The 25,116-nt window shown below is 36.1% G+C and overlaps 1 protein-coding gene across 1 annotated transcript; it reads right to left on the reverse strand.

Moving 5' to 3' along the window:
• Positions 1-518: 518 nt before the first annotated feature.
• Positions 519-24,799, reverse strand: LOC110453577. The gene is made up of 5 exons (XM_021502556.1): positions 24,690-24,799; positions 9,367-9,487; positions 2,281-2,354; positions 1,718-1,862; positions 519-1,256 (listed from the first exon to the last, which is right to left on the reverse strand). The coding sequence occupies exons 1-5, from the start codon at positions 24,714-24,716 to the stop codon at positions 847-849; spliced, it is 777 nt and encodes a 258-aa protein (XP_021358231.1). The 5' UTR covers positions 24,717-24,799; the 3' UTR covers positions 519-846.
• Between the last annotated feature and the right edge of the window lie 317 nt (positions 24,800-25,116).

Below are 25,116 nucleotides of genomic sequence, written 5' to 3' on the forward strand. Positions count from 1 at the left end.
AATTGAAAGGTAGCTTGTTTTTATTGTTTTGCGGTTTTTTTGTCGTATTTTTCTCTGCATAAAGAATACTCGTGAATTGGTTAAGACATAAAAAGATGATTATAATTGAGATATGTAAAGGGAATTATGATCTGTTATTATAATTCCAAATGTCTTACTCATTTTTTGTAGTTTCAATGTTTACCATAAACTACAGATAGGCGCTTTTGACACCTTTGTCTCTGTCTCTATTTTGACTGTAGTGCTTAACTTATTAAGAAGCTTTTTTCTGATTTTGTTTTTGGTTACATGTATTCCTTAATTTAAAAACGCTTCTTCATATATCTCTATTTTTATGTTGGATTTTAATATCTTTTCCTTTGTCTAGATCTCTCCTCGGTTCCTGTTGATGCTCATATCGGTTTCGATTACGAATGTTTTTATGTTTTATTTTGTCATTTGTACTATAAGCAGTATTTATTCAAGTCCCTGCTGTTATACCAACTTTGCCAAAAAAGACATAAATGCAAATATTTTGTTCAAAAATAATTTAAATATCAAAACAATGAGCATTCAGATTTTCCTTTTTTGAATTTACAACTTCGTGTTATACTTAATGTCAACATATATCCAACAGTCTGCAACAATAGAACATACATATGTAATCAGTCGACGATTACTTTGAATTTGCTATAACATTTCAAAGAAAAGTTCAATATATATTTCAGGTGGTTTCTTGCAGTAGTAGACCAATCGTGATTAAGTCGTAGCCCAATAATTCCTCAAAAACATGGGACTTGAATGTATGTAAGTCGAACATAGAGAAGTAAATAATTGCGATCTTCTCTTGATCATAACCCCACATTGTTAGTTGTCCTCCTTGTCTTTGAAAAATCCTTGAGACGCTTGCAGGACATCTTTGAACATTCTTTCTGTGTGTTTAGTGATAGTAGCAACGTCTTTCTTTAGAGTGTCTAACTTACTGATGTTAGCGATGCACGCCTTCATGGCTGCAGGACCCTCCGCTGAATTTAAATCAGATTTCATAATATCCTTCTTCATCTCGTGTGCGTCGCTCGTAAGACACTCAATCGTTGTCTTCACCTGGGGAGCACGATCCAGTATTTTCTTCATAAGTTTATTCATACTATTGAAAAGGTCTAATACCGGAATAACCTGTTGATAATCCACAGTGCACGTGCGTAAAATCTCCTCAGATTTAAATTCAATTTGAATACAGTTTTTCATCTTCCTATCTACCACCAGCTCGGCATCACCTTAAACAAACGAGATGAATAACGGTATGAACAGCAGAAAGTAAAATTGTGGAGTTTGCAGTTTTTGCGGAGAACTTAATTTTGCTTAATTCACGGTCACCAAATTAGCGTCAAATGTATAACTCAGCGAATACATATACCATGAATAAACAGAAAATACTTTTGTTTACCTCTTTACTGTCGAATAATGGAAATAAATCCCAAACAATGTACAATGTACAAGTATAGTAGCTTTAGTTGTATTACTAACTGTTCAATTATCATTTTATCTCTTTTTTATTATTTTCAAAATATAGCATGCTTTTAAAAAACAATCCGGAGGCCATATGAAAACAGTGAAAATAATTTAATTGCATTTGAACGTAATCAATATCTCAGTGCTTTATTGTTTCCGTATTAATTGTCAAATCGGTGAATATTATAATTTCCTTATTTTTTATTCAATGCACTATTTCACTCACCGCATCTGCCCACAAGGATAACCACACACTTTTGGAGTTCAGGTATGCCTTCTGTTTCTGCAGCAAAATAACCCTTAAAACTTTCCATGTCTTGTTTTACGGTTTTGAAACACGTCAGTAGGTCGTCGTATAGCTTCGCCTGGTCCTTTAAATATTAAACAAGCAACATGACTACAATTGAAACCTACGAATCATTATAAATTTGTTGCTACAAATCCGGAAACTTACATTTGTAATTCTTTTCTATTTTATAATGATAATATCCTGATCAATACGGTTCGTATTAGCCTAGCTTCTATTCTAAGAGTAGTTAAAATTGTCTGGATTTCCAGCTTTTTGGCCCCTCGCATCGCCGATGAGTCTTAGAAGGACGAAACAGATATGTTACAGTGTTATTCATTCTTGGCAAGCTGTATATATATCCAATTTTAAAAGTGCAATCACCTCTGTATGTGTGTGTGTGTGTCCATCTTATAATTGTTCAAACGATTTCAAAATATAACACAATGCATCTGTAGAGGTTTGGGTGAACCCCTCTTCAACAATAAAAACGTTTAGTGTACCTGAAATGTTTTGTTCAACTTTGATAAAGCCACAGTTTTCATATCAGCCGGCCGTAACACGTCGACGGAAGTCGCTAAAAGAGACAAAACAAAATACACATTCATTTAAAGGTGATGACGTAGTCGTAAGTAGATAAAATACAAAGACAATAATATAAGCACACAATAAGAACCAAAAGTCGACACTGAAGAACCTCAGCAAAAAACAAAGTTTCGGAAGCTTCAGAAGCGTCAGCGTTTCAGGTCCAATTGCCATAACTCCTACATACCAAACAGCTATGCTGATCTAGTTTACATTCGGTGTAAATTAAACCCATTTTTAGATTGGACGTTTTAAAGTTCTTTAATGAAGTGTATATTGATTTATCTCCACAGACTCCAAGTTTAATAACACTTCAATGTAAAGGCATAGTCAATCAAACTTTCCATTGATTTTACTGAAAAGGTTCATCTAGCAGGAATGTATGGTATATTTGCAAGATTCATCGAGTCACTACTATATCAAAATATTGTTTTCCATTGATTTGTTTTATATCCTTCTACATGCTCTCTATTTTCCTTTGATTAAGTGTACAGCAAACTCGCTGTTCTTTTGTATTGATTTAGTGTAATGCAGTTTCTATCTGGTTTCCATTGATTTTGTGCAAAGTCATTCTCTATTAACTTTTTCTTCTCGTTCTGTTTCTCTGTGTAGAATCACTTTTGCATTTCTATCAGTTTTAATGTTCGATTTGATAGTACTTTTGTGTTTTGTAATTCCTCGTATAACCATTAGAGAACCCGTCCAGCTCTCTGTCAATTGAACGACATGCCTTACGAGTCAAACCAATATCGTAATCCCCATTGATGCTATCTGTACATAAACTCGAGTCATTTACAATCTAACCCATCCAGCGGCTTTAAAAAACCTTGAAAACCGGTAACAAAAATGTTGTCTTCGTTCTGTAAGTAAACTAATTTAAATTTAATATGGAATTATAACAATTGCTTTTGAGGGTTAATTTCTTTTTTCAATCAAGCTGAATCGCCAGTTTATGTGGATTCAAATTAATTGCTGTTGACGTTGAAGCGGCAGACAGCGGGACCGGTCGATGCTTCCATCTCTAGAGGTCAACTTTGTTAAACAGTTGATCATGCAAAGCTGATATGCATCACGTGACTGAAAAACAACTAAACGGGGAACAATAGAACGCTTCTCACACTACTTGTCACCGGAATGTTACGCTTCAGCGCAATCTCCCGGGTTTTCACCCGAGTATCATAGGTGTTACATTTGTTCTCAAACACTCACAATTATACATCAGAATCTCTCAACGTATCATTGAAAACTTTAAACGTCTAATGTCAAATTTAATATCAGGTTTCGTGGAACGTCGATCAATTGACATGGAATATATATAAAATATCTTGTTTTAATTAGTCGCCAGGAAAAAAATGTATTTTTAAAACTTCTGTTCACAGATATATTATATAGACATTGGTTTTCTGCAAAATGTTTTACATGCACATGATAACTGTTTCAGTAGACTTTCGGTATTTGATCCGTCATATGACATTGTGAAAAAGTGACGATATTTTTGTTCTTGAAAAGTTCATTATAAATCTACGCGCATTCGTCATTAAAGAGTTACATCTTTTCTTGTATCTTCATAGTACCCAACATTTACATAATAATCATTCTCCTCAATAATACATTCTGTAATAACGTATCACTTTTCGTTTGCATGGCCGTTTACGTTAGTATCCAGTAATACCATATCTGACTCTCTTTCATTAAACAATTAACATGTTTCAGTTATTTCGCTACTATAGACCATTTTCTAAATATCACGATTTTCTGAATATACTTTGTAGGAGGAGGTTCTACGCAACAGGTTTCAATAAACATTAATGCAATACCCTGTAAACGTGAATATGGTGCTTTACACTAATGTGAAACCATTTACTTGTTTAATCATTTTTTCTGACCTTGATTCACGTGCAGCTGAAGTTGTAAACCTATGATGAAAATATATGATCTGCTGCCAGTGTAACCTTTGATCCCTTCACCTATTGTCCTTTGAACATGACCGTCGTAAATCAATTGGAGGTCGAAATACAACCATCATTTAAGCCTGACGTTAAATCTCGCGAGAGAGCATTGAACCTGAATTTGACGAACGACATGTCAGTCCGACGTAATGTCATGTGCAATCATCTACGGCTGTGCTAGCATCTTGAAATACGTCAATGCAAATTGTTTAGATTTCAATTTGGTTTTTTTATGAATATTACTGAGGAACAGATTTGTTTTTTTCTAATAAACAACAATAATGTACTGTGCTTGCTGCCTTATCATCCTTTTGATAAATTTTGTTTTCATTTAACAAGACATTTCAAATAACTAACATCATATTAACAACATTGCTTAAAGGCATCATTTATCTTTTTTGTTTGTGTTTGTAAATATATATATTTTAATTATTAGGAAAATATCTGGTCACGTTTTAGCGACATTCGGTGCCGGAGTTTGTATGCATGCTATTCTTCGTCGCCCAGTCCAGATAAAAAAAAATATCCGAGAGATGCGTGCTTAATGGTAGTTAGAAATGATATAATTATACACTGTTACACGCAATGGTATACACTTACAGGTTTTCTCTAAAACCATATTGAAATATGTTTACATGTTTATATAATTTCGAATCGAGGAAAAATGCATGGAACACGCTGATTAACCCTTATTTCCAACTTTCTTTGATAGCGTATGTCCCCTTATATGTGATGGGTTTGCAACCGAATAATGTTGAGTTGAAATGAGTCTTGAGGACGGTTCTGATTACATGTAGGAAATTGTTATTTACGTGTGCTTACGTTTTTTATATATCAAATCAATCTGATTCAATATTCCAAGCAAATCTCAATAATAATGGCGATATGTTATCACAAAACTTTATTCAAAGAGATATTTTGTTTCATGTAACACAATACTCTCGTTTGTCCGATGTGATTTAAGCAATCAATGCTTAAAACTAAAGTAAATTTTGGGAGTATTTTTCTCGTAATCTATAAGAAGAATAACATTAATAAACTGTAAGATTTTTTCACTTTTTAATTGTTTTAGAACTATAGAAGACGTATTTTATCTGTGGTACATATTAAATTTAACGCCTATCGTAGGAATATGAACCTTTTTATCAAACATTAATAACAAGGTGAACGGTGTCTCATTGCTATAAGTATCTTTATAAGTTAGAGTTTTCACTGTATAGGAATTATTGAGTGTTTTATTCCAAATTATTGTATAAATCTATGAAAGTGGACTTTGTATTTCCTTGTAAATGTTACATCAATCACGACAGCGCGCGTGTACACGTAAATAGTCAATGATATAGACGGTAACATTGATGGGTAAATCGCTCACAACCATTGTTACGCTATCATATTAAATTAAACGTCACATCATTTCTGACGCCAACCCCCTTCACAACAACATGTTGTAGCTTACTAGCAGTTATAGTAAAAGGTTCGATGGACAAAGAAGCACTCCCAAAATGGTTCACACCGGAAAAATGAACCCTGACCTTTTAGTAAATGATTATTGAACGAGTAAAACATATTTCGTAACCTAGTTGACGCGCCAACTTTCAGCGGTCGGAGTACTTCTGTCTTGATTGTATGCTGTTGAACGTCCTTACAACATCCATTTTGAGATGAAGACGGATGAGTCGGGCAGATGCGGGGTGCGGACGCGGGGGCACATTTGTCGCTTCTAATGATAACATGCAAAGGTATATTGCAGGCATATGATTTACCCGAACCTTCCTAGCGTTAACATGTTAAAACATCAACCATATTTATTGTTCAGCCATTTATCAATGTATACCAACCACGATTGCCATCGCACAACGTTCGTCCATCGTCCGCACAAATGTGTGCAAGCAACAACCGTCCAGATTTTTATTGTTCGCACATCGTGCACACACCTTGCACAAACCGTGCGCACACCGCACACCGGTAACGTTGTGCGATTTCACAAATGCAATTGTATATTATTCTCTCATTACCTTTCTGGTATGGAAATACAAGTATTTCTTTCCTCGATCTATCTATCAGCGAAATAAGATTATTGGGTTTTCGATTCGTTCTGTTTGTCTGATTCAATCAAATGGAACTCCAACGAAATGCATTCTATTCATTTTTATGAGTCCCCGAATGCGAGAAATAAGACCGCGGAAACTCGAACGTGAGAGACACGGGGCACTCTATTTCAGCGTCATGAAATTGTGATAATCCAATCAGCTACGCTGATATATAGGTTAGGGTAAGCAGAATCGTATATACAATTGATGCCATCTACTAATAGTGTATCAAGGTGATAATGTTATTGGAGATTAGGAGAAAAAGTAATTCGTTTGATAATCAATTTCTGTTAATCAAACCTATTATATCAATCATGGGGTCGTTCACGTACCTATTGAACCCTTTCGAACAACCTTACTGCGCGCGTCGGAACTCATGTCGATAGATAACCATTGTATAGCTACTTCACAAATATCTAATACTACATGCTTGAAGGCATTGTCATCTTCAAGCTAAAATAGAAGTTGAATTTAACGCACATTTTCTCGCTATCGATTTTATTGTCGTTTTTTACATGACCACATTTATCAAGAGTTCCGACGCGCGCGGTAAGGTTGTTCGAAAGGTATATTGCAATGCCATCAGCTGGAAACAATTATAAACATGTACAATGTAACAAAATATCACAGAACTCATTGTCAGTAATCTGCATCAATCATGTTTCTGAACGATATGTTTCCATCTTAAAACCGGGTAACCTTTACAGCAATAGCAACGATAGAAAATGCAATTATCCAGTCTATCAATTAAACTGCAAAGCTGAAGTCAGAATATGATCGGATTAGTGATAATGGCATGGCGGCAATCATGATATTTTGCTGACTTTATGTATTAGCAACAAGCGAGATAAACTATACAATTTAACATTAACGTGAGAAGTCCATTGAGTTCTTTTATGTATAGAATATACAACAACATTTGATATAGCGCCATATCTAGCTAACATAATCCACTCTAAACCGCTTTACAGAACATATATATCCAAGTAATACAATGACCGTTAACATTAAGCAATACAATTTTGAGGAATTCGCAGGAGCTGCCTTACTGGCGCTAACCACTAGTCCTATGCCAACTGGCTAATATCCCCCTGTGTGTGTATGCCTGTGTGTGTGCTAGAGATGTATTGTGTTCTGTTTGTAGATGGACCGTGCTTCCAATGGTATCATTTATAGTGCCTCATCACTTGAATGCTACAGCACAAATACCGCAACATCCATCGAAGACCAATTTATACTCCACCTTGGTTGTTGGAGTTATGTGGGCAGGAGAAAAACACTAACCAATATGCTGACTGTATACATTGTATATATTTGTACTGAAAAGCGCTTTAGATTGGCTTAGTCTAGCTAGATATGGCGCTATATCAAATGTTATATATCTTTTTATTTAATTATTTAATGCTAATCATTGCCTAGTCTGTAGGTATTCATTACAATAATAGAATTCAACCCTCTGCAAACTTAAAAAAGGAGTAGGAAGAAAATCGTATTAATTAATGTTTATGTTGTTTGTCTATGTACTGTAAAGCGCTTTAGAGTGGCCTATTTTAGGCTATTTTTTCCAATTGGAATTATACGGGCGTGTACCGTCGTTTGAACTTGCACTTTCTCAATTTTTATATCATGTGTTTTGTAGATTATACACAAAGGAGAGGCCTATCATAGACACATATTTTTGCAAGTAAGAGACAAATGTTCAAGTGACCTTCAAGGATCGAATCAATCTTTGTTTGTAGTTTTGGGTCATCAACTGTCTGTTTTCAAAAAAAAAAAAAGCTATGTTTTTATTTTGAATAGTAATTATAAAATTCGATCAAACAATCACTACTGTTACAATAATGGAATTCAACCCTGTGCAAACTTAAAAAAAGGAGTAGGAAGAATCATTATTCATTTTTTTTTTTTTTAAAGAACTATAAAGCTTTTCCCAATTTATAGCAGGAAATATCTAGATATGAAAGTTGTTTACGTCATATCCTTGCACCCCAAACGGGATCCAAAATAAAATTTGTATTCCTCATTTTCCTCGAAAGAAATAAGGTCATGGAAAGTCGGTTACCTTGATAAATATCGTGAGAAATAAAGAAAAGTCAGAAATGTAGAAAAAGTGATGGACATCCAAAGGATCAAAATTGGAAAGCAGATCAACTACTGAGTCTTCAACACGCAGAAGGTACAAAAGGCGACCGAATCTGCAACGGTAGAGGCGATATGCACATATGCAGAAGCTTGCACCATGTTTGTTTTCCCAAGTATGCACAAGAGGAAAATATCGGGTCCTAAATGAAAATGACAAAAATAACATGTTTGCCATGTTATGTTTATTGAGTTCGCCTCGACTTCATTTGACTGAAATAATCCTGAAATAACGATTCATACTAATTTGCCAAGACTTGTTGTCCTACAGAATTATAAATGTCATTTGTAAAACAAAAAATGATAAGAATACAAGCTAATCATGATTAAGGTAGGAATAAAAAATAAGAAGACGAACTGTTAACCTGTCATTATTGACACTGCTTTTCTTTTCGTAATTGCAATAGTAAATTTTGCAAAGGTTTATCTGTTTGTGTCTTATCAGCCCTAATTGACAACACTTTATCATCGTTCATATTTTTATCGTCATCCACATACACCTCCTTTTATCACATTTAGCCAATTTTAGTCACATAATTCTTTAACAGTTCCTCAATCATTTCATCTCACATAACACAAAATATCTTGATTTGTGTCCTCTTAGCAACCCTTGTTTGATTAATTCAGTATCAAAAACAACGAAACAGTAAGTACAAGTAACCGTATATGTTTTCAGTGATGACATTTAGCTCCTTTTGTTTGACACTTTTTTAACATAAAATAAAAACACATAAAAATTTAAGACTTCATGTGGGTTTTTTATCATATATGTAAGCAGTATTTACGAAACGCTTTATACTGTAAGTAGATGTAGGTTAGTACGTACTGAACTCCACGGCCTGTGAATGTTGATCCCCATATTTATGTCTAGCCGACGATGGTGGCGCTCGATCCTCATGGTGATCTGACTCGTCCTGTAACAGCCTCGTTTTCGGAGTTGGACCGTCCTGTCAATGTGACAAAACTTCACAATTAAATTTCAGTCTCAGACTGTACAAATTTTAACTTTGATATATATATATATATATATTGTTATAAACAAGTCTCAAAATAAAAACAAATGCTTCAATTATTAAAGGAAAAATAGTTCGGTCAAGATTTTTAGAAAATATATCAAATGAGGAATTGTAAATTGAATAGAAAACTATTTTAGTATAATCATGTTTCGAATGAAATTGTACCATTCCAAACTGAAAAGCCGTTAATCTGGTATATGTTGGTTTTGTTTTGCCTTATTATATGACGTTAATTGACGTTATATCTTGTTTGAATGTCGTTGGGTTTTTTTTACGTCCTTTTTATTGTGTTAAATGATGGCCACTATTTCAGCTTAAGCTACAGACCCTTATGCTTGAATTCCATAAATGCTGTTTCATTATGCTTTACACTTTGAAGTGTATATCAAAACTTCATCTGCATCCTATATTGTATAAGTCATTTTGGGATTGACAATAACTTATGTCATACAATGTACCTCACTTATGTTACATTGTCTCGAATTTGTTCAGACGCACCCTATGACCCCTCAGACAAATCATTGCGTCCCACGGTACCGTATGCCCGTAGACTATAAATCATCTGGTGTATCACGCCATCGCGTGCCCTTTTGGGAAACCTCTCGTCAATTCTTGCAGGATTAATCACTTATTACATAAACAACACAGACAGATGACTGGAGGTCTAATTCTATGTAATATGTAATGTTTGTTTTTTTCCCCGTTCGTTTTACCTCATTGTTGATACTGTATTATTAAAACATAAGAAAGACTTGAAATGTTTTTGTCTGTGATGGACGTTATATTACGTATAATTACCAGTTCTGGGTGGTAGTAAGGTGATACTGTATTATTAAAACATAAGAAAGACTCAAAATGTTTTTGTCTGTGATAGACGGTATATTACGTATAATTGCCGGTTCTGGGTGGTAATAAGGTGATACTGTATGAAAGTGTATCTTTGTTAACGTTCACAGTTTGATTCCCCAAGACTTAACTATGACTGCTGAAGGTTAACAAACATATAGATGTGTTCTGCCGTCATAGCCTGAGCTTCTTTGGTATACTCGTTAATAGATATATAGATAAACATGTACAGCAGCAATGGTTCGAAACAAAATATATCATAACATGTTTTAAGAAGTCAAAAACAAAAACGTACTTCAGCACCATACATCATGTACGCATATGATAATACAAGAATGCATATAAAAACAACAGCGCTTTTAAATTTTGTAATATCCAGACGTCTTCCTAAACCCTGCTCCAATTGTGTTACAGGGCTCTCTTCCAAACTAACCCCTTAATCGTCGCATCACGCCTTTACAAGCTGCCTGCTGCAGCATAAAATTTGAACCCCTTCATCACAGATTAGTTCATTCTGATTACTGTCCTGTAATGAATTGCGATGATAAGACTCATTAATAAATATATAGGATCTATAGGATTTTTTTTTATACACAAAAAACACTCGAGTGGCATTGAAAACAGAAACTTTTTATTTAGTATCAATATGCAAATGGCAAACACATTATTCCTAATTTGGGTGTTAGTGTTTTTATCTATACGAAGCAGAATTTGGGCTGAGGGAAAAAGTGGTTTCTTTCTTTTAAGGTTTATGACAATTGCCAAATACAAATGTAGATATATCGATCTGTATGTGAAATAGGATGTATCCTGCCTACACAATCTTTGTACAATGAATGGATATGCTCATTTAAGGCCAATTTTAATTGATTCATAAAAGAAATCAATATCAAAATTTGGAAAATTGTAAAAAAAAATCACAAATTGAAAAAGAACAGAGCAGAGTTTTGAATAATGATTTCTTGAAGAAGAAAGGAGGTAATTGATTTAAACACCTTTGTTATAATCCAAAATATAAACTTTGTGTGTAAGATAATTCATACAAATATTAAGACTCGGAACTTATTGGTTTAAGTCATTTAAGAAAAATACTGAATACTCCCATTTCTTTGTTTTATTTTTAGATATCAAAACAATAATCCTTAACAAGTCGACTGGTTATGGTAACATTCTTCAATCATCATTACCGATTTGAAGACAAACTCGTCAGGATAAAAAAAATACTTCTACAGCGTATTGTAAGAAACAATATGATCAGTTCAGCAACAAACCTATGGTATTTGTTTCATGTTCACTATGTAGAATAACAAAATTTGACTATATTTGGAATGTTAAAAAACATTCTGCATGAAGGTAAATGATCAGGCGAATTACTGAAATATTCATTGGTAAATGAAACGGTATAGCTATGTAGATAAATATAAACCTAAACAATTAAAACAGATACATCTATTATGAATGAGTATAGATATATAAAAATCCTGAGAAAGAAAATTAATCCCATTGGTGCCAAAACACTACAGAAACGCACATCCCATTTTGTCTAACTTTGACTACAACTTTATCTCGACTTGACCACGAAGTTCATATTTTAAGGGCGATTGTCACGAGTTCAGCGGTCCAGGTCATTCATGGCAAAATCTGAAAGATTTTATATTTTTCCCCGAAATAATTTACAGCAAAAATGTCCCCAATCCGTAATAACAACTGTTGTTCTTGACAGTGGTACGGATATCCGTAAGCGCACACATAGATGCGATGTGTAAAAGGTTATTTAAGCCAAGCTCTAGTCCTGAGCACCAAAAAAATCAAAATTGTATCAACATGTATCGCTCATCTGTTTTTTATATTTAAGTCATTACAACTGAATCCATTAATACATCTTTATATGAAATTTCCTCAAAACCAAACAAGATCTATGTTCTAACTCAACTGGGACCACAATATCTGACATTCAACTAATCAGGGGCCTCCAATGAGTTGCCATGTTAACAGATTTTGAACACAAGTAACACCAAAAAGGTACAAATAACCCCACAAAGGTACATATAACCCCACAAAGGAGGTACATATAACCCCACAAAGGTACATATAACCCCACAAAGGTACATGTAACACCAAAAAGGTACATGTAACACCAAAAAGGTACATGTAACACCACATCGGTACATGTAACACCACATCGGTACATGTAACACCACATCGGTACATGTAACACCACAAAGGTGCATATAACACCACATCGGTACATGTAACACAACAAAGGTGCATGTAACAACTATAAGACTAAAAGTTTCTCTAAACGTTAAAACTTCGTATCTCTTTGTTTGCAACTACATTACGTAATGATAAGATGCCGTGTGGTACGTTCTTTTTCCCTGTAGAAGAGAACTACACAAAAAAAAATTTTCAAATTATCTGAAAAAGTTTGTAAACTCTTCTGATAAAGCAGATTTCAAACTTTACAAACGACAAACTGGGTTTTCATTACTTTTATCCACACCACAACTCGCCATATATTTTCAAAATTACTGTAATTTAAAACAAACGACCGTCTCATCCTGCGTCACTTTTGGTAATGACACTTTATATCCAATATAAATTTAGTAATTACAGTGTATTAGCAAACGTTATGTTACATTAGAGTCTTTATTTTCATAGCATTACAAAGATCAATGCTCAGGAAACATGTTATTGCTTTATTTAGGCAGTTTCATGTTTAAGTCGAATTTCGTTTTCAAGATGCAAATACAAAAGGAAAGATATATCTAGGTGTAGCCAGGTGTTCAAATGCATCATTCAAATCATGGCGCGCAATGCAAGTGTGAGCGAGCACGTTCAACACGGACTGCCCATCCACATTCAAGCCACCACCGTCTCCCTTTCTCACTCTGTCTTTACCTCCCGACAATTACCCAATGAACCGTCGAGGGCTAGATCGAGCCATTCCTTACTCTGGAAGCCACCGGTAAATAGTATATAAGTTTGTAGATTTGATATTATTTACTGTTTAATATCATAAGCATGCATCATATTTTATCTTCGCTATATCCATTATTTCATTTTGTGAGCGGTGTGTGGGTGATAACGTTTGTGTATTTATTTCGGAGGATTTTTTGTCAACGACATCGAAACACATCATTTACACTGGAATCAAGTTGTTCTACTTATCACAGTAAACCTCGCTACATAGTTAATATTCAATATTTATATTTCAAAACCGGTTCATCACAAATACATAATTTATACTAGAATCAAGTTGTTCTATTCATCATTAGAACCTTTGCTACATAGTTAATATTCAATATTTATAATTCAAAACCTATTCATCTCAAATATATTTCTTGCAAGAGATAAACAAGGTTCCATCATTCTGTACTTTACGACCAGATATACTCCGTACCAATTGTGCTGGTACGCCCAATGATCCCAAAACTGACAGGCAATTATAGACAGACAGTAACATCTTACAGAAACAAAATGTAAAGTTATAAATAAATATCTAAGACGTCCATGCCTCTCTTACAACGATTGATGACAAAAACGCATATATAACTAAACATACTTCTTAGCTGGAAGTTCGTGACCTGTCGGTTGGGAGATTGGACAGGAATGGTCATCCGTCAATGCCTCAGACGGGGTTGGTTAATCCGTCGGGTGCGTAATTACAATCAGCCGGTTATCGGCGTCCCTATACTTTCTATCAAAGCATTCATAGCAGCTTGTTCTTTAGGAGAAGCACTGGACACGATGACACATCCAAAGGTTCCATTAATCTGTACTTTACGACCAGATATACTCCGTACCGATTGTGCTGGTACGCCCAATGATCCCGAAACTGACAGGCAATTATAGACAGACAGTAACATCATAGAGAAACAAAGTGAAACGTTATAAATAAATATCTAAGACGTTTTATACTAATAGATCCTAAACAGAATGAATCGTTAGAATGAAAGACTGACATAAATGCAAAGTCAAACAGTACAATAGTGAAACATCTCCAGTGCATTTAAGATCAACTTGTCGAAAAGCAGTTGAGAAGAGATGGGTTTTAAAAGATGTCATCAAAGCAATTAACGATTCAAATGTCCAAATAAAGGTTATCAATCTGGTGCTGTTTTATAAAGCAAAGGTTTCTGTAAGCAACGGTTGATGTTATCGAAGCAGTAAATAAGGCTTCAGGCTGTGGTCTATGACGTCATGTTGGAACGTATGGTAGCACTGGTTGATGTAGTCAGAGTGAGGTTTTCAGAACTGGTGTCAAAAGACGAGAAGTCGTATTATGCACTCTCTGAAGACGCTTCAATGGAGTACCAGCTGATTCATCCAGTACCGAATACACGTGGGTATGATATAAATGACACCAAAGAATGGACCAGTGTCTTGCTTGCGTGTTTTTGTTATCGAAGCAGTAAATAAGGCTTCAGGCTGTGGTCTATGACGTCATGTTAGAGCGTATGGTAGCACTGGTTGATGTTGTCAGAGTGAGATTTTTTTAGAACTGGTATCAAAAGACGAGAAGCCGTATTTTGCACTATCTGAAGGCGCTTCAATGGTATACCAGCTGTTTCATACAGTAGCGAATACCCGTGGGTATGATATAAATGACACCAAAGCATGGACCAGAGTCTTGCTTGCGTGTTTTTCAAGAACTGATGAGTGCAGCCAAGATTCCTGACTTGGGAGTAGCTTGATAAAACTACTTATACTACTTTTGTCCTTTAATGTCTGCTTTAAGAGTCAAACAAATAACAATGGTTAGGTACCAAATGTAGGCTAGAATAGCGTTACGTTTATTGCCTGGGTGGGGAGGTGGGGAGAGGATAGTACAGTGACTGACTGCATGTGTTTTTTCCGCTATTTAAACGGAGGAATATTCTGGCCTACACTGGACGAGAAGATTGTTCATCAACATCGCTCTTTGCAAATTGGAAAGTTTATGGTAAATACTGTCATTCACTATTACCATGATGACTTATGACTCTATCTGATTATTCTTTAACGGGAACTCTTTCCTGCACACTGTAGTGTTTAGTGTCGACCTATCATCACTTCACGGTGCGTGTAAGTCACTGTTTGTCGATAAACTGTTGTTGAAGTCATTCACCACATCAAGAATTGGACCTTTTTGTAAGTAGAAGATGGGGGACGATTCAATATTGATGTTCAGATCCAGCACAGAAATAAACAAATGATCCGGATAAGTGATTTCCTTCTCTGTCTGTAGATATGAACAGATAGGAAACAGTATGGACCTAATATTGTGACTGAACTGAGAACTATGACAGTAGTGAAGCTGTGACGCCATGCTGGGAAACCATCTAAGCTGTTTTTGATTCACACTTTGTCACGGATATCAATTATAAAAGGACGTGTCGTTACATCTTGTATTACATATGGTATCTTCATTACTCGTCTGTCAGCTCTTGACTTTTTCTTTCACGCGTATGGAACTTATTTGCACTTACGCTAATGATGTTTTGAATACCATTGTTTGCCGTAGTTGATTTGTAACACCCGTCAAGTAGCGTGCCAACAATAAGACACATTTAGAACATTTGATTATTTAATCAGGAAAAAAAGTAATGTTTACAATGGAATAGAATTGCCTTAATATACCTTACCACGTTCAGATTACATTCATATCAGCTATGAATGCCATGACCTGGTTGTTTACGTTATTAATATTACGTCATAATTGTTCAGTTGAATATCATCGACAATTCTTGAATATATGTATGATTTGTTCATTGAACGAGCACAGACGATAAATAAATAATTTGAACTGACTGATTAATTTTGATAAAACAATTTAATATTCCGAGAGATTAACATATTCTATGAAAGTTAAATGTAAGTTTTAACCTGTTTTCAGTTCGCATTCATAGACAATAGCAGAGAGAGCAGGACAACAAACGGAATTAACATAAAACGCGACAAAACTGCCAGCTGATGGCTATGCACTGATTAAATAGTCCTCATTAACCTTTAAAGATACAACCTCATTTCTATTTAACAACCATACCATCAGTGATTATGGGGAAAACTTGTAGTCAAACACTTACAGTATGTACCAAGAATCACCCAGGGTATGCATAATAACAGTCTGATACGATCGTAAAACAATAGGTTAATATGTTTTCAAATTACTGTATAGTTAAAAATATTCGCGAGGAGATTGAACCTCGCTATATTTTCAGTCACTAACGATACAAAGAGTGTAGTGCAAAATAAGATTCCCAGCGAATTTAAATACCATGAGGTGTAACCTCCAGCTAAATATAATTATATTATAGACACAAAAGAACAAAATATTAGCCCGTTTTCTGTCGAACAATGAAGATAACTGAACGATTCAACATCGTATTTACTTTATTATCGCAAAATTATTTAAAATAAATCCGATCAACAAAACGAAAAGGTACTCTCGTAGCCATGTTGCGTGATATTTAATTCTCCGCGAACTACATATAGTTATGATTGGTATAATTGCAAAAAAATAGCCCTGCGAAATTATACATTATATATCGTTCATTTGTGTTTAATTTCAAAGACTGGACTTTGTATATATCTTTTCCGGGAAATGATTCAAAGAGACCATACATTTGGTCACCTGGCTACTAGGAGCACTAATAATAGGATGCATGCCATTGCTTTTATAGTCTTCACATCGATTAATTTTATTTAAACCTCTTAAGACACAGTGCAAAATTACATAGACAGCCGAAGAATAATTTTTCTTGTATTAGGGCAGTTTAAATCCGTTTAAAGAAAACTTAAATTTCAGAATGTTCGTTAATATATTACTGAGGGTTGATACTAAAGCGTACAGCTGTTTACTTCATATGTCAACTGAAAACAGCTAGTGAATAACCCAGTGACTACAAAACCGTAATTCGAACTCAAAATCCAAAGAAACGAGAGCAAGCTATGAATAAAGTATAAACTTACATGGCAATCCTTGACAAATTACAGAGAGCATAACACCAAATATTCCGGGAGTGTAAGCATCTTAACTCCATCGAAAACACATGCCATATACATGTAGGTCAATTCCATATTTGCTACGTCCCCATACACCGAGCTTGGGTAGGGACAGCAAAATACCAAAGCACCCTAATAAGCATAATCACATCTCATATAAAGAAATAGCATTTCCCCGTTGTGTGGAATTAAGGAAGTAACTACCAAAAAAGGGAAAGTTCACGATCATAAAACCAAATTCGTTCAGTGTGTTGTATAGCTCAGAGTTTAACCGTCTCTTTTGGCTATGATGTAAGTAATGATCGACCGAAGAAAGAGTACGCAGAGTTTGTAGTGTCCTTGATTTCAAGCTCAGGAAGATATTTACGATGGATCGACGTTGTCAAGGGATTTCTTGTTATTTAAAGACAACATATCGTCAATGTATATGAAATATGTGTGAAATTGAAGGACACGGTTAGATTTCTGTTACCAGTCCTGATTACCTCATCATTTAGTTCAGCCTCTTATGAAACAAACACAAGCCAGCCAGAAGAGGAGCATAGTTTGTTCCCAAAAGAAGGCCCACAGTTTATAGGAAAATCTTGCAACCAAACTCAGCGTTGACGGCTAAGAGTGGTTTGCTCAACCGCAGAACTGTCAGAACATTCCTTGTGTTGTGTTTTAGTCGAGTCGACTCTGAGTCTGTCATAGCAAGATCAGGATCGACGTTGGTGTTGAATCATTTCCATAGAGGCAGACATCAGCCTTCATGGATGGGAAGCAGTCACCATTTCTGTCAAGACCAATGCATACACTGGCGAAGAAGAACACCAGTCTTTGGTGACTTGGGGCCCACCCTTGTCGAACGCATCTGCTCCATGAATGAATCAAATTAAAATTTAAAAAAAATGAGGGCAAAGTTAAAGGCGTATTTAAAAAAGCAAGACGTTCACAAAGAAAGACAGAAAGAGATACAAAAATGGTTTAACAATGTTCTACATGAATGGAATGTTTTCCAGACTATCAAATTCAATGTTTGGCACTAAAGTGGCGGTACAACGTAGTTTAAGAGCATGTGATCATTGCATGCTCATTTGTGATATGACATGAGAAAGTTGTAAGGAGCCAATAAAAATATTTAACTTGGACAGAAAACTCCCTTGATAGTTTTGATGGTATAAAAGGCAGCTAAGCAATTAGCTTAATTTATGCTCATAACATAATAACAAGTTTGCAAATTGTATATCTAAACTGCTATTATTTTGTGAGGGTTATTCTAAAGTAAGCAATATTATTATTACAATATTATGGAACAAGACACCTTAACTTTGTTCTGAAAATACTGAAAGTTTTGATTGCCTGCTGATGACGTGAATCGGGATGCTGGCCCATACTTAGTCAAGGTGACCTGCGGGTCGCATTCCTTTGTTCATTAAGCAGCCATCTTGCAAATCGTTAACAGCAGAGCTAACTTGGTATTAACAAACATAATTATTACGACCGAATCGTTGAAATTTCTTTTCCTTTTATTAGTGACACTTGTGTATCTTATTGTTTTCTGTAAAGTGACGACAACCATGGCCGTGACTTAAGAGTTCCCTTTAACCAGATTTTAGTTTTAGCAGACGTTTGTTCATTCAAATTTGTATTTCGGCAATGTCAGGTGCGGGGATTTGGGATAGGCGGAGGAACTATAGCAAGTCTAGCTTCTTGTGCAGAGGCTTTATCGTGAGGAAGTCATTCATGAGGTGGTCCATGAATGTCTTTGTGGCGTTTTTTTGTTTTGCAACAGCACTTAGGCTAGCTAAGGTTTTTGGTTATATTTTGGTTTTAGTTGCTACCATGATTGGTATATTTGCAACTATTTTGTAATTATGAGTTTTTGATAGAAGTCACATTGTGGTTTAATCAGTAAAATAAACATAAATGTCACCCTTTGGGTGGCCATTTCATTCACATTTCGTGTTTAAGTTGTTCTTGTTATGAGTGGAGAGGAAAAAATGATGATTTTAATGCGAGGCATGTATTGCCGCTGAGTAAAAGTGACAGCTCATTTTTTTTACCCATCTGGCTCGGACAAACAAAATGTGTGTGCTTTTTTTCTTTACACCAGATCACGAGAATGAGGAATTAAGGTCATATATAATTAAGCAGTTTTCATTTACGGTTTGTTAGAGAAAAGACATCAATTTAACCGGTATGTTATGACAGAATGTCCACTGAGGATTCGACAAGGCTCGGAGGGGGAGAGAAATTCCTGTAATTGATAAATCACGCGTGATCAAATGAGTGATTAGGCACTAAGAGCATTGACAGCAGTACAGGGTCAGTAGATAGTTAGTCCGATTGGTCCATTAATTACATACAGTCAAGGGGAATTATCCATTACGCATGAGATTCACAGTTATCTATCCCGAAGCGTGTAGTTATAGAAAGGGACCGCAGTGGCCAAGTGGTAAAGGCGTTTGACATTCTGCTACCACTAGCCATCCATCACTGGGTCGCGGGTTCGAGGCCTACGTTGGACAGTCGCCAGGTACTGGCAGTTGGTCGGTGGTTTTTCTCCGGGAACTTTCCAAAGAATGTTTTCCTCCACCACCAAATCCTTAAATGACCCTAGCTGTTAGTAGGACGTAAATCACAAACCAAAACAATAGTGTAGTTATAGAGGCGCATAAACAAACAAGCTACACAACAGATACACACAGCTTTGATTAGTGTATAGTTCTTGTACTTAAAAGAAATAAAAATAAATGTTCTTAGATTAGTTCTATACCGAATGTTGATAAAGACGGGTTAACACGCTAATCAGCTGAGTGAGGATTCCCTTATGACGTCGTAAACCAGCGGTAGAGGATGAAGAATGTATGTGGTGGTACATTTCTGCAATGTAGGTATTTAGGTCATATTAGTGTATAGTCAAATGACGTGCTGGGGTAATTCATGCGACAAATCGTCCTATTTTGTTTCTGTACCGCTTTTTAACAATATGTGTGTCAATCTATCACAGTTTTTCACCACCATTTAGACTAAATAATACCCAAATGTTTCATCTAGACGGTTGTTTTCCCCACACAGTCGGGTTAAGTTCGAGTTTAAAGACTACCGAGGCAAATTTTCAGGATGGCACATATGGGTGTCATATCAAATTAATATTATAATCCCTTGACAATTCGATCAATCGGTCGACATATTTGCACATTCTTCCTTTTTTTTTAAATCAAATGGCAAAACTCGTTGCAGTGTTTATCACAAAAACCCTTTTGAAAATCACTGCAAACTGGCGACATTTAGCAAGGTATTAGAGATGAATAAGATAAATTATACGGGACCTAGGGAATTTCTCGACAAAGATAGATGAGTTTATCACAACTGAACGACAGGAGCACCCGATTTTAGCTCCATACATGTATCAACATAGTCCTTGAAGTGTCCCATTACATATTTCGCCGTTTAATTTAGACACTGAAGATGATTCATGGAAACGTAATTAGTTTATGTATGCTTTCTCTTCCCAAGGGAAATTGCTATAATCTCATACATATAACAAGGAGGTCCCTTATTTAGAAAATATAAGTTGAACTTTTCACCGATTTGACAAATTAACGGACACGATAACGGGGAAGGGAATATGACGCTTTCTTTGCAAGCGGATCTTTTAAATATAATATAAACTTTAGTTATTTTACAACAATTATAAAAATAATAACTTCAACATATACAAATCACTCTCGTTGGCCCGGTTGTTAGCGCGCGGGGGATGGGAGTTGGGAGTTGGTTATAAGGGAGGAAAGCGGAGAACCCGAAGGAAACCCACGTGGTCAGGCAGGTGACCCCATACCTTTTCACGTCCGATCGGGGAATCGATCCCCGGCCGCCTTGGTGAAAGGCAAGTGTGCTACGTATTAACTGCGTCATCTGACCACCAAATTAAATAATAAAAGGGCGCATCGCCAAATTCCTTATAATCCAGTTATTTTTGGGTATAGCTTGAATAACCAATTATACATTGACAGAAAGGTACTAATGTGTTTACTTTCAGCATCTTATATATATCGGAATGGTGTAGTTTCAGCAAAATCATCAATACAGGAAAGTTATAATATTTGGGACGATGCAGCACGCTCAGATCAAAAGATGATGGAAGAGCTGATGATACTAACGAGTATTTATCATTATCAGTTAAAAGTGATATAGCTGAAAAACGGAAAAAGCGGTTGCACAAACTACTATTATTGTATTTCATGGGTCCTGTGCGATTATTCAAAGTTGACACTTGGAGGAACCCGTCATTAGGGTACAAACATTAATTAGTTGGAGAGTTAATTGTTTGATCGCAGATAATAATTATATATACATGTATATGGATGTACGGTAGATTAGTGGTAAGACGCCGGGCTCGTGGACGAAGGGTTGCGGGTTCGAGTCACGTCACGGCACTGTGTTTTACATTTGAGCAAAATACTTTACCCAACTTGTTTCAGTCTACTCGGCTGCAAATGAGTACGCGGTTGGGCAGTGCTTGAATTGTTGAATGCTAGCTGTGAGCGCCAAAATGGCAACACCGGCTGTGTGATCCCCAGGGAGTTGGGAAAGACATTGGCTGGTTGCAAAGGCCGTATAACCACGGACAATAATTTGTGAATCGCTATGAAACAACCTGCGAACTAGGTTTTGATAAAGCGGTATATAATAACCTCGAATTATTATTATTATTAGTACCGTGTCTTAAAGCCATATATGAAAGATCAGAGCACACGATCTCAGGTTAGGATGTTCAGAGGGAAGTAGAGATGGACTTAGTCTCGTGGCAGAAATTCCTTCTTCTCTACCCGTATATCGGCGTTTCTATGTTAAGTGCAGGAGTGAACATGTAGTTCAGGCCGGATGAAGCCGTTTTCATCTAAGCATGCAGAGAATATTATCAAAAGAGGTTTATCTGAATTTATTCTAAATAAGAGTTTGAGAATACACCGTCACAATATGTAAACGGCAGAAGTCAATATAAAAGCCGACGGATAAATCTGACAGGGAAAACACATGAATTGTGACAATTACTCGTCAGTTGCAAAAATCAATTCAAGGTCGCCAAGACGTAATTTAAATGCAGACTTGTCACAGACAGATCTGTGTCTTTGCTGCTATTCACAAAGTTTAATTAGTTAAGAAATGTTCATACCGAGGATGATCTTAAAATCACAAATGTGGAATATTTATGTCTCAGAAATTCGATTTCCACTGGTGTGCCCGGAGAAAACCTTCATGGTCGAGCAGGTTATCCTCCAGACATGTACCTGTTCGTGTCCGATCGGGGAAAAGTAACCCCGGCTGTCTTGATGAAAGGCGGGTGCGTTATCCACTGCGCCAACCGACCTCTCAAGATACATTTCACGAAAGACGTATATACAAAACAGATAAAGGTATGATACATGTATATAAAGTATATGCGATAGCACACCAACATCGTTATATACATGATAACCCAGGATACGATACACTGACGATGGACCTGAGGTCACACCAATGATATATATCTCACTGTAGTACATGTGCAGGGTTACTACCTGTGGTATCATATACAGATTATCAAGCAGGTGATGGCATACACCTACATACACACACACACACACACACATATATATAAGACACAAAGATAAAAAGAACTCCGCTTTCATAACAGGAAGAATAAACCTCGTATAAAATATATGTATGTGATTTCTTTATCTGGTAACGCACTAAGCTGACTACAGCTTTTAAAAGCTGCACAGTTTTATTACACAGCTTGGTCTTTAACACTTTGAGGGAAATGTTCTATAATCTGTATGCCTGTTATGAAAGACACATGCTCTTGAAACTAGCAAATGAAGGTCTAACGTTTGAGAATATTAACATTATCAACGAAGATTATTACGCGTTCAAAAGTCAGGTCGGCATCCCAAGAAAGATTTTACTCACATTTATCATAGGTTATTGTATTGTGTATCGGATCAAGGTGGTCGTTGTTTTGTTTTAGTGTGCTTATGTGGGGGCAGTGGCAGTGGTTTAGGCGTCTGACCTTGTATGATCACTATAGCTCTCCACCAAGGGGTCGTGGGTTCGAGACCTACGTGCGGCAGTCGCCAGGGCCGTTTTCGTTTATCGCGATCCAAACGGTTGAACCGGTTGGGCCACAGTTGTTCGTTTATTACAGTTGGACCTCATAATCCAATGCTGCTTTCATGCGAGCCTAGACGAAGTCTTACAAGGGTTAGCGGGTGGTCGGGTGGTGCAGTGGATAGCACTTGCCTTTCACCAAAGCGACCGGGGTTCGATTCCCCGATCGGACGTGAAAAAGTTGGGGTCACCTGCCCGAATACGTGTGTTTTCTCCGGGTACTCCGGTTTCCTTCCACACTAAGACCCCCGAGGCGCTAACATCCGGGCTAACAAGAACGATTAATATGAGTTGAAATAACTTGTTTCATAATTGTTGTTAAATAAATAAAGTTTATCTGTATAAGTGTCGCATACAAATTTGCAGCTCCGTTACTATTAACAGACAAGCCGTGTGTTCCACATGAACGAACAGGCCCCAGGTACCGGCGTAGTTCGGTGGGGTTTTTTCCCCCCGTGTACTCCAGGTTTTCTCCATTGACAAAACCTGGCCCGTCATTACATGATACCACATAGCACTTGACAAAAACATAATACTGCATATGTAACTACCCGAGTGTATATATATCAACATTCAGCATAGAACCCCTATGAGTGAAATATGTACTTTCGCTTATAATTAGGGCATGCTCCATGAACAGCAGAAACATGATAGTATCGTTATATACATGTGTGTCGTACTGTAAATCTAAACACGCGGGGCTCATACGTATTCTTCTGCAATTACATTATGTAATTTGATTGATATTTCATATTTTATAAAATTTCACCTTGTCTACATGCAAGTTGGTATTATTGTCTATCTATGTATATATCGTCGTATTCAACTAGCTTATCGAAATATAAGCCTGTATATGCCTCTGGAATTAGGTGTACGTGGATAAATATGTATGTGTACCCACACTTACATAGTATGTGTGTGTCGTGGTCATACGTGAACACCTGAATAGCTGTCTATGTTACAGACATGTTTACTTGTCCAAACTTAAATATTTGCATACAGTATTAAAACGATGTGTGTAGCGCGGCATAGATACTGAACTCGGCCGACTTGATGTTACTAACCGACCCGAAAGAGGAAGCAATGTTTATCTTGTTAAATTGACACATTTATCTGATTCTCGCTGGAAATATTGCATTTTACCATCTTGAGATTTAAATCTTACCTGCTGTGACGAAAAGCAACACCCCATTATTATTGTGTGTGTTCCATCAGTCAGGAAGCTGTACTATATATAGCACTCACATGACCATGCAGGATACACTATATATAGACGTCAATTTTAATCTTTGAAGTGAAACGGTGTTAGCGGTATAATGTACCCCGTAATTTTTAACAACCTGTCGTTACATTTAATGCTACCTTTTTTTAAAATCATTATCAATAACTATAGCTTATCGATTATTATGTCTTCTGTTACATGCTCAAATAGTTATCATTATTCTGAATATAGTGTTTTTATGTATAGGGTCTGTCTTTTTTATGAGTTTAGTGACATGATGAGTGCATTAAAGCCCCCTAATTACTCCCATATAGGTCATCATCGGATACTTATTTCTCTAGAAGAGTCGACTGTTATAGATACGTTCTTA

The sequence above is a fragment of the Mizuhopecten yessoensis genome, unplaced genomic scaffold, assembly GCF_002113885.1.
Source record: "Mizuhopecten yessoensis strain PY_sf001 unplaced genomic scaffold, ASM211388v2 scaffold7461, whole genome shotgun sequence".
In the NCBI taxonomy this organism is placed as follows: Eukaryota; Metazoa; Mollusca; class Bivalvia; order Pectinida; family Pectinidae; genus Mizuhopecten; species Mizuhopecten yessoensis.